Genomic DNA, 13,736 nt, shown 5'->3' on the forward strand with positions numbered 1-13,736 from the left:
TATGGTGTCCTGTGGTGTGACTGCTCTTATAGGAGGAAAAAAAGGTTTTTTATTAATGAAAACACATATTAAGATTAAACACAATATCATTATCAAGTTAGCATGAGCTCAGATGTCAGTCATGTATACAAAAGGATTAAAATGGCCATAATGCAGTGAATTCCCTGCGGTGTGACATGCCTATGCTATGTGTTGATGCAGGACACATTTTCCCAAAAATGGCAAAAATAAGGTGAAATTCCACAGACCACTAAGTGCTTTATTTTTTTCTATTTTTTTCCAATTTTTATCCATCATTTTTTTCAGGAATTTGAAAAACTTTTTTTTTTTTTTTTGCGTTACGCCCTTAAACGTCAACCACCCATGTGTTAAATGCTGGACAGGCCGTGAAGGGTTCATAATGATCTAAAGTGACTGAGCTGGGTATGAGTGTACTTGATGGGATGGATAAATGAGGACAGAATCTGATGTCAATATGCTTTCCTTTGTTTCTACTTTATATGTGTAAAATGAGCGTACATAACAGAACCAAATTATTATTGTTGATCCGAAGAAGAATTTTGTAAAGCTTTGCTTCGTTTTGCATCTCAGCTCACATTCCATAACACTGGTTTTTCTCTGAATGTTTAGCAGCATTTAAAGCCGTTTCTGTTCTCTCTCACAGCGGCGAAGAAGAATGAACCAAAAGATATCCGCAACTTTGATTACACAGCACGCAGTTGGACTGGAAAGTCTCCAAAGCAATTCTTGATCGACTGGGTGCGGAAAAATCTTCCCAAGAGTCCACCACCAACCTTTGAGAAAGTTCCAGCTGGCAGATATTGGAAATGTCGGTATGTAGACATTAATTTAACCAAGAATGCTGTGAGTGTGCTCATATAAAATGTAATCAATCAATTTACTGAGAATCTAGCTGCACTGCGGTAAAAACCCAAGCTAAACACAGACTGAAAACATTAAATAAAAAGGGAGAGGGCTGGAGTGCTGCCGCGTTCAAGTGGTAAAACTGGTGGTGGTTTGAAGGTGCTCTTTGGCAAAGATGTAGAAAATATCAAAAAAAGGCAGGACGCCAAGGCACTCTAGTGTGCTACACTGCTTGATTCACCTTGTGCCCTGATGAAGGCCCTGTAGTGGGCCGAAACATGTTGGCAGTGGCAGTATTTTTAATTATTTAAGTTCAAACATGAACTAGCCTCCACAACAAAGTGGTTTTATCTAAGAAGAGTGCCTTGGCGTCCTGCCTTTTTTGTTGTTGTTGAAAATATTAAATGTTTTGTAATGAAAGGCTGTGATAGCGTGATAAAAAATACTTTATTGACGACTGAATTAGTGATAATAATACATTCTTGGTTATTATGCTCTAATCAAAATGTATTTGTTCCACAGTGTGCGTGTCCAGAGACCAGATGATGTGCTGCAGGTTTGTCCCACTATCCTTACTGAGGACGGCATGCAAGCCCAGCACCTTGGAGCCACCTTGGCCCTCTACACCTTGGTCAAAGGACAGGTAGGTGTCCATCAGGTCTCATACAGTTTCACATTTGGAAGCCGAGTGCATGTCAGATGATCTTATTAGTGTATTGTTCTGCAGGGCAATTAGGAAGCAAAAACAAATCTCATTCATTAGTACACAAATCCCCTTCAATGGATGGCAGATGCTTTCAAGCTTGGGAGTCCTCCCCCTTCCCCTACTCTCGTCTACCATTTGTGGAGCCCACGAAATGAGTGAGATACGGTTGATTTGTGATATGAGGGTAGACAGGAAGTGAGTTGGAGAGAGATGGGTTAGGGTTGGGAAATGACCCAGGGCCATGGACTTGAAAGTAGCCCATATATAGTAAGGTGAGATGGTGTAAAGTAAACCCAGAGGCCCCCCGATGTAGTCCTGAAAGCCCATTTGGGAAACTCTGTGAAAGCCCATTTGGGAAACTCCAACTCCCATTGTCATTGTGACACAGCACTCCACAGCACACAAGTGAACACTGCACACTGCACACAACGAAATTGCATTTATGCCTCACTCGTGCAAGGGGGCAGCCCTCAGTGGCGCCCCATGGGGAGCAGTGCGGTGGGACGGTACCATGCTCAGGGTACCTCAGTCATGGAGGAGGATGGGGGAGAGCACTGGTTGATTACTCCCCACACCAACCTGACGGGTCGGGAGTCGAACCGGCAACCTCTGGGATGCAAGTCTGACGCCCTAACCGCTCACCCATGAGTCATGACTGCCCATGTCCTGGTGTTAGTATTATTATTCCTCTTTCATGACCACTTGGTGTGTTTTTGCTCCTGTTCTACCCCACCAGTCGGTGCACCAGCTACTGCCCCCCACCTACCGCGAGGTGTGGCTGGAGTGGCGCGACAGCGAGCAGCAGCAGCAGGAGGAGAGCCGCACCGCCGCCAACAAGCCCCGAGACCAGTTCATCGCCCGCCTGCTCACCCGCCTCAAGGCCCAGCACAAGCAGCACGACGACCAGGAGACACCCCCATCGTCATTATCATCCAGGAGCCCAGACCAGCGCACCCAGGCTGGGGGAGACGAGCCAGAGGACTCCTGGGAGAGCCTAGCTGGTGATGGTGATGAAGGTGTGTGTTGGTGGGGCCCATGTATGCACCTGGGGCAGCTGTGGCCTTATGGCTAAGAAGATTGGCTTAGGTCAGGGGGTTGCAGTGGTTTTAATCCCACCCTTCCACCTCCTACCTCACTGCATGGCTGAAGTTCCCTTGAGCAAGGCACCTAACCCCACACTGCTCCACTAACCATTACCCTGTACGTGAAATTACATTACATTAGCATTTAGCAGACGCCTTTGGCCAAAGCGACTTACAAGGAGAACAGGGTAAGGCACAGTGAACAGTTATATACAGTTGTGTGCATAATAATATTAGTGCCTTCACAAAGATGAGTAAATGTCAAAATTCTTCAAATAAATTGCACTTTAATGCCCCAAAATGATTGAGAACACTGTGCATCCACATTGTATTTCAAAGAAGTAAATTGGGAGAAGTAATTCAGTTTCAAAGTATTTAATAGAAAGTGGAGAAATGTCATGTTAAAAAAAATAGCAGTGTTGACATCTGTCCTCGGAAACTCTGTTTGATGTTCTGTACAAACTAACAAATTCTTGTCAATTCACCTTTGCTGAGCATCCTAAATTAATATTTGGTTGCATAACCATGGTTTGGGACAACTGTTTCGCATCTGTGGTGCATGGAGTCAACCAAAGTCTGGCAACGGTCAATGGGTGTTGCAGCCCAGGTCAATTGTACTACATTCCACAATTCCTCTGCATTTCTTGTTTTTTCCTCATGAACAGCATTTTTTATGTCAGCCCACAAGTTTTCGATGGGATTAAGGTCCGGAATTGTGCTGGCCACTCCATTAGTTGGATGTGGTTGGTCTGGAACCATGATTCTGCTCACTAGTTAGTGTGTTTGGGGTCATTGTCTTATTGAAACATCCACGTCAAGGGCAAAACCTCTTCAGTGTACTTATTCGGGTATCCCAAAGTTTGCCGGACATCCTGCATATAAAGAATTCAAGCCATAATACACAGTGAAGACGGTTAGGCATGATGGTGCAAGCATCATGAGATGTGGATGTTTTCGCACTACAGTGTTGATCTGATTTTCTACATGCCGGGGATCATGGATCAGTTTGAGTACATCAGGATATTGGAAGAAGTCATGTTGCCCTATTCTGAAGAGAAAATGCCTTTTAAGTGGATGTTTCAACAAGGCAATGACCCCACACACTACAGCAAGCAAGCAAAATCATGGTTCCAGACGAACAGCATGCAACTAATGGAGTGGCCAGCACAATTCCCGGACCTTAATCCCACAGAAAACTTGTGGGCTGACATGAAAAAGGCTGTAAATGAGGAAAACAAAGAAAGAAAAAGGAAATGTGGAATGTAGTACAATTAACCTAGGCTGCAATACCTGTTGACCGTTGCCAGACTTTGGTCGACTCCATGCACCACAGACGCGAAACTGTTATTAAACACCATGGTTAAGCAACCAAATATTAGTTTAGAATGCTCAGCAAAGGTGAATTGACAAGAATTTGTTAGTTTGTACAGAACATCTTTGAGTTTCCAAAGACAGATGTCAACACTGCTATTTTTTTGAACATGACATTTAGGGCAGTCATGGGTGAGCGGTTAGGGCGTCAGACTTGCATCCCAGAGGTTGCCGGTTCGACTCCCGACCCGCCAGGTTGGTGGGGGGAGTAATCAACCAGTGCTCTCCCCCATCCTCCTCCATGACTGAGGTACCCTGAGCATGGTACCGTCCCACCGCACTGCTCCCCGTGGGGCGCCACTGAGGGCTGCCCCCTTGCACGGGTGAGGCATAAAAAGCAATTTCGTTGTGTGCAGTGTGCAGTGTTCACTTGTGTGCTGTGGAGTGCTGTGTCACAATGACAATGGGAGTTGGAGTTTCCCAATGGGCTTTCACTTTCACTTTCATTTCTCCACTTTCTATGAAATGCTTTGAAATTGAATTACTTCTCCCAATTTACTTCTTTGAAATACAATGTGCAGTGGATGCACAGTGTCCTCAAGCATTTTTGGGCATTAAAGTGCAATTTATTTGAAGAATTTTGACATTTACTCATCTTTGTGAAGGCGCTGCTATTTTTATGCACACAACCATAAATAAGTGTCTCTGTATAAAAGTGTGAGTTAAGTGTACTGTAATGTAATCTACCGGTAATGTATCTAATGTGTCCCGCCCCGTCTCTCTCTCCACGCTAATTTCCTGTCTCTCTACAACTGTCCTGTCACATTAAAGGCATACCCCCCCCCCCACACCCCTCAAAAAAACATGTAAAAATATTCAATTCTATTCAAGATGGAGACGGAGCCGGTCATCAGGGAGCGTTGAGGAGGGGAGGTAGCTACGATGAGGAGAGGGACGATGACGCGGCAGGCAGGGCCTTGTACCAGCGTCTGCAGGCCACTCCACTGGCACAGAGGCTGCTGGAGGATCGCCAACAGCTGCCAGTGTACCAGCAGAGGGAGAAGGTGCTCGAGGCGGTGGCCAGGCAAGCTTTTTATTGGCTACATTTTTTTATTGGCTAAACTTTTGTTATGTATGTTTTTGTCCTTATATCAGGCCCATTGTTTTGTTTTTATTTATTTTATAACTATTTTTGTTTACTATACTTCCTTTACTTTACCTCACTTTACCTCACAATTGTATATACTGTATTTGTATATATTTTTCCTCCCTTCTTAATCCCACTATTGTCAAACCAAATTGTAAAGCACTTTGTGACTGTCTTGTCTGTGAAAAGCGCTGTAAAATCAATTTTGACTTCCTTCCTTACTCCCTTCCAGGCACCGGGTGCTGGTGGTGGCAGGTGAGACGGGCAGTGGCAAGAGCACGCAGGTGCCCCAGTTCATCCTGCAGGAGGCGCTGTCAGGCCAGAGAGGAGGAGGAGGAGGAGGAAGGAGGTGTAATGTGGTGGTGACGCAGCCCAGGAGGATCTCTGCTATGAGCCTGGCCAGCCGCGTCAACCAGGAGCTGGGAAGTGACGACGGGCCCGGTGGACGGGTGAGGAGTCACATCCTGTGTCACTCTCAGATGGTGTACTTGTTCACTTCACTTTTTAATACGCCATACAACATGAACACTGAAGTGCACAAGTGCACCATTTGAGATCAAGCTGCACATACAGCAAATATACACAGTACATACTGCACTTATTGGTGGATACTAGCAGGTTGGTAGAACCCAAACATCCCAAACAGGATAGTCTACTGTAGTTCAGATTGAAAACATTCACACTTCTTATCATTACACAGTGGCATTAGACAAAAAAAGTCATAAATGGACTAAACAATATTGGCTCTACCGTGGCTCTAACGATAGGGCATTGGGCTGCTACTCTGGCGACTTGGGGACGATTCTGGACCGGGTCATTTGCCGATCCCTCCCCGTCTCTCTCTCCCCAATAATGTCCTGTCTTTCTCAACTATTCTCTCTGAAATTAAGTCATAAAAAGACAAATCCTTGGTATTATACAATATAATAATTTTGTACAATGTACTGTAATAATAATCCTTCTTGTCTGTTTCCCCAGTCGTCGCTGTGTGGTTATCAGATCCGCATGGAGAACCGCTCAGGAGAGAGTACGCGCCTGCTGTACTGCACCACTGGGGTCCTCCTGAGGAAGCTGCAACAGGACCGCCTGCTCAGCTCCGTCACGCACATCATCGTGGACGAGGTGAGGCAGCAGCCGCCAATGCTGCCCTACAAAGGCAAAGTGTAGTAACTACTCCAACATTGAAACTGAGAAAAAAAGGCCTTCACAGTATTGGTATTGGGTTGGATATTGTAGATACTGCAAATTTGGCATGGCAATATCTGAACACATTTGGACCATAAGCCGAACCAAAAATATGTAGTTACTGCACTTTACCTTTGTAGGGCAGAATGCACCACTGCTAGTGGATAGTTATTGTAATGCCTGTAATTATCATTAGAGGGGGCAAATAATGTAAGTGATTGCAACCATTTGTCCTCTACTACTAATTTGTAATGTGTGGATACACTAACTCCTTATTTCACCTCCGGCATTATCTAGGATGGCCGCTGTCAGTCACATGAGTGTGGTGTTTTTTTCCATATTTGCCATCACCTGGAATTGTTCCTTCCTGGCGTTTGAGAGAAATATTCATAAGTGATTGCACCGTATAAATTCATACTGATTTGTACTATGTTTGTGTGCACTTATTAAACATCGACATAAGCAGACTTGTCTACCAACAAGTGTTTTTTTTTTAAGTTTTACCAATATCTGCCAATTACGGTTCATGCATTTAACTCAGTCTCTCTCTCTCTCTCTCTCTCTCTCTCTCTCTCTCTCTCTCTCTCTCTCTCTCTCTCTCTCTCTCTCTCTCTCTCTCCCTCTCTCTCTCCACAGGTCCATGAGCGTAGTGTCCAGTCGGACTTCCTGCTGACCATCCTGAAGGACCTGGTCCTGAAGCGTTCGGACCTGCGTCTGATCCTCATGAGTGCCACGGTGGACTGTGACAAGTTCGCCAGCTACTTCAACCGCTGCCCTGTCATCACCATCCCCGGCAGGACCTTCCCTGTTGAGGCACGTCGGGAATATATTAATAATATTAATAATAATACTAAGATTAATAATAGCAATAATAATAACATGGAAAAAATAAATAACATCAAGGTTGTATAGCTCAATTCATACAGATATGCTGCTCAACGAGCGTAGTTGCGTATATGCAGGGAATATTCCAGTTTTACATAGAATATATTCGGTTTGGCTGGTTCGGTTTTGGCTTGTTGATGTGTGTTTGGTGTGCCCTACAGACAGACAGACAGACAGACAGACAGACAGACAGACACAGACAAAAATAGACAGACACAGACAAAAATAGACAGACACAGACAGAAATAGACAGACACAGACAGAAATAGACAGACACAGACAGGAAAATAGACAGACACAGACAGGAAAATAGACAGACAGACAGACAGGAAAATAGACAGACAGACAGACAGGAAAATAGACAGACACAGACACAGACCGGAAAATAAACAGACACAGACAGGAAAATAGACAGACAGTCATAGCAATGCCTGGCCCAATGCCCTGTGGGGGGCAGATGGCAAGTGACTCAGTGATGGTAGTCACGGCATGCAGTACATTTTAAGTGGTGGTCCCCCAATGACTATGTACACCTGTGTTTATAGTTGTCAGATGACACTCATTCCCGAGCACTCCGTATGTATTAGGGTCTTCCCCGATGCATTAGCTGTGCTGTTAAATAATGGGTTTTACAAGGATGTGCCTCAGTAATGACCTGTCTCAGACACACAGTGTGCAAAGGAAGGTGTAGTATTTGGCTGTGTGGAAGAGCTTTTTACTGCAATATCTACTTGGGCTTTGTTCTTTTTTGGACAGTGTTGATGATGTCCCTCCATGAGTGGATACTGTTAGTGCAGCTTCTCTCAGCCTCTCTTTGTGTTGTAGTTACAGTTTAGCGCTGGAGTGAGGAACCTATGTCACGAGGGCCGTTTATGGCCCCTGAGGTTGTCTTATACGATGCGATACGATACGATACGATTAGACTTTATCGTCTGTTTTCACTGAAATTCATTGTGCGTCCCTGAGCAACACTCTCTTAAGACAGGACATACACATAACATCATATCACAAGACTATTGCACAACTGATAAAAAAAGCAGAGGACACAGGCCCCAGATATAATTTTCATGTTTTGCAGTTTCACATGAAATACGGCGCGTTTTGCAATATCATTTTCAATGAGTTATATTTTCAGGGGACCTAGTGAAGGTGGGGTCTGTTGTAAAGGTGGTCACCTTCAATATAGTAGGCCTAAAGATTCACCTCTTAACTTAACCTACTCTACAACACAATCATCCAACAAAAGAGTGTGTTCAGCTGGAGGCTGAGAGCACTGAAATTCAGGACTGACAGACTGGGGAAATCATTTGTCCCTAGAGCCATGCAGCTCTATAATTTGTCCATTAAGGACAAAGAGAAACTCCTGGACTTTTCTGCATGATCACCTTATTTATTTTGTATCTACTTTTTTATTTTGATATTATTTTTACTTCTCTTTTTAATCTACAGAGCAAACTGGAAAAAGAATTTCCCCTTGGGGATAAATAAAGTGTAATCTAATCTAATCTAATCTAATCTAATCTAATCTAATCTAATCTAATCTAATCTAATCTAATCTTAACCTGGTTTACTCCTGAACCAGCTTCTTGGTACATAGGCCCCATGTTCTTAGTGTACGCCACTGTTGTGTATGGTGTGTGTGTGTGTGTGTGTGTGTGTGTGTGTGTGTGTGTGTGTGTGTGTGTGTGTGTGTGTGTGTGTGTGTGTGTGTGTGTGTGTGTGTGTGTGTGTGTGTGTGTGTGTGTGTGTGTGTGTGTGTGTGTGTGTGTGTGTGTGTGTGTAGGTGTTCCACCTGGAGGACATCGTGGAGGAGACGGGCTACCTGCTGGAGCAGGACTCGGAGTACTGCCAGAGGTTCCTGGAGGACGAGGACGAGGTGGTCAGCCTCAACGTCACCCAGAAGGGAGGGAAGACACAAGCACATCAGGTTGGTAGTGTGCACGCATGTGTGTGTGTTTTGCATATTGTGTGTGCGTGTGTGTGTGTGTATTTTTTGTGTGTGTGTGTGTGTGTGTGTGTGTGTGTGTGTGTGTGTGTGTGTGTGTGTGTGTGTGTGTGTGTGTGTGTGTGTGTGTGTGTGTGTGTGTGTGTGTATTTTGTGTATTGTATGTGTGTGTGTTTTGCGTGTGTGAGCAGACTTCTCTGTCTCCCTTCTCTCATCCAATCCATTCATTCTTGCCCAAGATAGGTCCCTGTTCAGTTGATTCACATAAAGTTTTGGGCATTAATGATAATGATACTGGACATAAATGACTGCTTGGTCCCTTTCCATCACCTGTGTTTATGTAATTATGGACTTACATAACTGTAGTCTGATTTGGGGTGATCATATTAAAGCATCAGTAATCAAATGCAGTGTTTTCATCTCACCTAATTGTATAATGGCATATGCAGGTTCATCCACCACCCTCTAGGTCTAGGAAATTATATTTGTGTAGATATTGTACTGCTTTAGTGGCACTTTTACGCAGGTTACATTACGCCAGTTCATTTTGAAAATGGTGCCCTCATTTTGGAGAGAGACAGTACAGTAATCCGTTGAAAATAAATCAGCTACATTCTCAAACAACCCAATTAGTGTATTAGTATGTAGAGACTATCGTCCAAATCTTTTCATTTTACTTAAAAGCAATGAAGTTGCTGGGATGCTTTTATGGAATCAATGAAAACTGTAATTGTTTTTGAATAATTGCTCCTGGTTGTTTCAAACGGCTAGTACTGTACATTGTGCTACAGTAGGATGTGAATGTATTCTTTTATATTGTCCGGAGGTGATCAGATATATAATGTGCTGGATTGTAGCTTCTGCATCCAGGTTGCCCATTACATTTACATTACATTGCATTTTAGCTGACGCTTTCATTTATTCAAAGCGACTTACAACTATTATTTTTCAGGGTATTGGTTACAGTCCCTGGAGCAATGTGGGGTTAGGTGCCTTGCTCAAAGGCACTTCAGCCATGGATGGAGATGTCAGTAGGGAGAGGTCAGGTGGGAATCGAACCGGCAACCCCTAGATTGAAAGACCAACTCTCTAACCACTAGGCCACGGCTGCCCCACTGCCCAACAGTGATGACTGCCATTGCACTATTGTACTGCTAGGGTGTGACCGTGTGCTGCTGTTGTATGTATGTGTTTCCAGGAGGTGATCTCAAGGGACGGTGGCTCGGGCTGGACCCTGGGTCCCGAGCTGGACCACTTCAGCAGCCGAACGCGTCACGCCCTGCAGTACATGAACCCACACAAGATCAACATGGACCTCATGGTGGACCTGCTCGCCTACCTGGGTGAGGAACAGCAGCAGAAAACACACTTGCTGGATCTCAAATGGTGCACTTGTGCACTTCAGTGTTCATGTTTCAGTGCCTATGGCGTATTAGTTACGCACTGAAATATAGTGCCCGAAGTGCACACGTGCGCCATTTGAGATCCAGCAACTATGTGTGTGTGTGTCTCTCTCTCTCTCTCTCTCTCTCTCTCTCTCTCTCTCTCTCTCTCTCTCTCTCTCTCTCAGCAGAAGATGACGCAGCTTACAATTGGTTTTGAGGTTAAAATTCCACGTGGAATTTCTATTAATTTCATATAACATAAAACCCACTATTGTGTTCATTAAATCATTTAAACGTTGCCCATCTTGCGAGAAAGACAAGATGTAGACATCAGACAAATGGAAAGAATATTGACACTTATTGATACGAGTGTCTCATGACAAAATGTAGAGAGGTAACTGAAATTCTCTACTGAGGTAAACTAACTTCCTATCTTCTTATCAAATGGCAATTCACAGACAAGGCTCCACAGTTCAACGAGGTAGATGGGGCAATTCTAGTGTTCCTGCCAGGACTTGCTCATATCCAGCAGCTGTACGACCTCCTCTCTTCAGACAAGCGCTTCCGCGCCAAAGACAGGTATTTTTTTCAAACTCTATTTGTCATCCCACTAACTACAGATCGGTCTTGCCTCTTCTTACAGTGGTAGTAGTAAGTATTTGATCCCTTGATGATTTTGTAGGTTTGCCCACTAATATAGAAGTCAATAATTTTTAATGCATGTGTATTCTAACATGGAAAGATAGAATATCAAAAGAAGGCAGGAAATAATTTAAAAGATTATATTCTAATCCTGAATCCTATGAAAAAAAATGTTCTCTGGACATGTTTCTGACGTGTCTCATTGCATTATGGGGACTATTTCAACAGGTATCGGTTGGTGGCCCTCCACTCCACTCTCAAGGATCAGGCAGCAGCGTTTACAGTGCCCCCCTCTGGCGTTAGGAAGGTACTACAGCTTGTTCTCGGTCAATGTTCTCTCTACATGACAGCACTTATTTGAAACAAATTGTTTAACTTAACAAATCCATGTTTGGGCAGATCGTCTTGTCTACAAACATCGCTGAGACGGGAGTCACCATTCCAGATGTGGTGTTCGTCATCGACACCGGAAAAACAAAAGAGAACAAGTAAACAAACATGTCCTTGTTTTTTTTTCTTTGCACAATTTTCAGTATACACAATTTGCAGATGTTTTGGTTACCAAAAAAGACAACAAATCCAAAATCTCTGATTCTTCTTAATCCCCTTCAATCAAAACTTTTGGTCTTTTTTCTGTTCTTGTTGTTGTTGCTAGATACCATGAGAGCAGTCAGATGAGCTCTCTGGTGGAGACCTTTGTGAGCAAGGCTAGCGCCCTCCAGAGGCAAGGGAGGGCAGGACGCGTTCGTAAAGGTTTCTGCTTCCGCCTCTACACCAAATGCAGGTTTGTTTTTAGTTATTTCTTCCAGCAGCATTTCTACCCAATTGGGGGCCGTAGACAAAATATTTACATGATTTAATTATTTTTACTGGTATTTATTACCATGGTGGGCTCTGACTGTTGGGGGCCCCTTACAATAGGCAACTTTGGTGGGGACCTAGGTGACTGCCTAGTGTGCCTATTGGTAAAAGCAGCTATGACTAGTTAACCATTTTTTTGTTACTAGTTCACTGGTCTCGATGCTGTGCGATAATATGTGAAGACTTCACCCACTTTGACACCTATGGGTGCCATTTTAACCTTTGACCTACTTCCTTTGTGTCCATGCTCTGATGACAGCCAGTATGGCTGCCACGCAATGTTATATTAAAGGCTTTGTTTATATTTCTCCCAAATCTCAGAGTACCTCTGCTCTTTCATTTTTTGGATTTTGGCAGATTCCTTTTTTTATTTCTTTTTCAAGTAAAAAAATATGTAAGCAGGAGTGCCTCAATTTCTCCTGTTTCTTTTTAATGTTTAACACCCGCAAGGGCTGAAAGAGCACCTGTGTTTTCTAAGAAGACTTTTGAGGATCCTGGTAGCCCTTCCTATTCCTTCTTCTTTCTTAGTTACAGGTTTGAGACGTGACTGACTGGTGATAATTACTATAATAACAAAGACACCAGACACCAACCAACACCACTTTAAAGCTACGCAGCAGTGTTGGTGTGTGTGACATACTATTAAACGCCATTAGAGGCTTGTACTCCCGACAGTGACATTGCTTTTTTTCCCCTCCCCAATCTCAGATTTAACGGCTTTCTGGAGTATTCCATTCCGGAGATACTGAGGGTGCCCCTGGAAGAACTTTGCCTTCATATTATGGTAATTACTCTGTAAATTGAACTACTGTACTTGTTTGCTATAATTAAAAAAAGAGTTTAAAACTGCATGGATGTTTAGCTGGCACCATAAGAGTGAACATTTGGTTTAAAGAAATGTTTTACCCATTTTAACCTGCTCTTACCATTAGACATGTATACTGGTACTTAGCTGCTTGTATGTTATCGTAACTCGTAAGCACTTTTATTCAAAAGAAATTACAAAAGGGACAAAGATTCACACCTGTCTCACTTCTGAAACACTTCCTCCTCCTCCTCCTCCTCCTCCTCCTCCTCCTCTGTCCTCTGCAGAAGTGTGAGTACGGCTCCCCTGAGGACTTCCTGTCGCGGGCTCTGGACGCCCCTCAGCAGCAGTCTATCTGCAACGCGGTGACCCTGCTGAGGAAGATCGGCGCCTGCCACCCGGAGCAGCACACCCTCACCCCGCTGGGCCACCACCTGGCAGCCCTGCCCGTCAACGTCAAGATCGGCAAGATGCTCATCTTTGGCGGCATCCTGGGCTGCCTCGAGCCCATTGTGAGTTCTCAGCTTTTGAAAAGGAAAAAAAAACAATATTCCTGCACAGTGCTGCTGCTGCTACTCACATTGATTTTATATGGACCAAGGTTTTGACCGTCAAGGTCTTTGTCAGGTAAGAATCCAGGTAAGGTCTTCTTCGTCAGGAAAGACCTTTGGGAGCAGCAGCAGCAGCGGTGGGTGGGGTAAACTCTTTCTTTTTTTCTGTGGGACTTTTTACTGTTAAATTACGGCTCAGTAGTTGGTGGGCTCACTGTGAGCAGATAGAGCACTCATTAGGGCAGAACTCTGAAACGTCTGCTCTACTCTGCTCTCAGAAAAAAAAAAAAACCTCCTTGTGCTTGACCTCTTTTTCGGTGTGTGAACTGTGGGTCCATGCACCCGTGTATTTCTCTATACATCTTCA

The 13,736-nt window shown here is 44.0% G+C and overlaps 1 protein-coding gene across 1 annotated transcript in view; it reads left to right on the forward strand.

The window, feature by feature from the left end:
• The window catches only part of dhx29 (DEAH (Asp-Glu-Ala-His) box polypeptide 29), a 32,315-nt gene that overhangs the window by 4,258 nt on the left and 14,321 nt on the right, over positions 1 to 13,736 (forward strand). The window contains exons 9-23 of the mRNA XM_063210154.1: positions 665 to 833; positions 1,387 to 1,507; positions 2,307 to 2,586; positions 4,855 to 5,047; positions 5,343 to 5,559; positions 6,089 to 6,232; positions 6,932 to 7,108; positions 8,964 to 9,107; positions 10,324 to 10,468; positions 10,969 to 11,089; positions 11,381 to 11,459; positions 11,552 to 11,640; positions 11,808 to 11,936; positions 12,722 to 12,797; positions 13,106 to 13,330. Of these exons, the coding sequence (XP_063066224.1) occupies positions 665 to 833; positions 1,387 to 1,507; positions 2,307 to 2,586; positions 4,855 to 5,047; positions 5,343 to 5,559; positions 6,089 to 6,232; positions 6,932 to 7,108; positions 8,964 to 9,107; positions 10,324 to 10,468; positions 10,969 to 11,089; positions 11,381 to 11,459; positions 11,552 to 11,640; positions 11,808 to 11,936; positions 12,722 to 12,797; positions 13,106 to 13,330 (2,309 nt within the window). The remainder of the gene's footprint in view (positions 1 to 664; positions 834 to 1,386; positions 1,508 to 2,306; positions 2,587 to 4,854; positions 5,048 to 5,342; positions 5,560 to 6,088; positions 6,233 to 6,931; positions 7,109 to 8,963; positions 9,108 to 10,323; positions 10,469 to 10,968; positions 11,090 to 11,380; positions 11,460 to 11,551; positions 11,641 to 11,807; positions 11,937 to 12,721; positions 12,798 to 13,105; positions 13,331 to 13,736) is intronic.

This window comes from Engraulis encrasicolus, chromosome 11, assembly GCF_034702125.1.
Source record: "Engraulis encrasicolus isolate BLACKSEA-1 chromosome 11, IST_EnEncr_1.0, whole genome shotgun sequence".
NCBI lineage: Eukaryota > Metazoa > Chordata > Actinopteri > Clupeiformes > Engraulidae > Engraulis > Engraulis encrasicolus.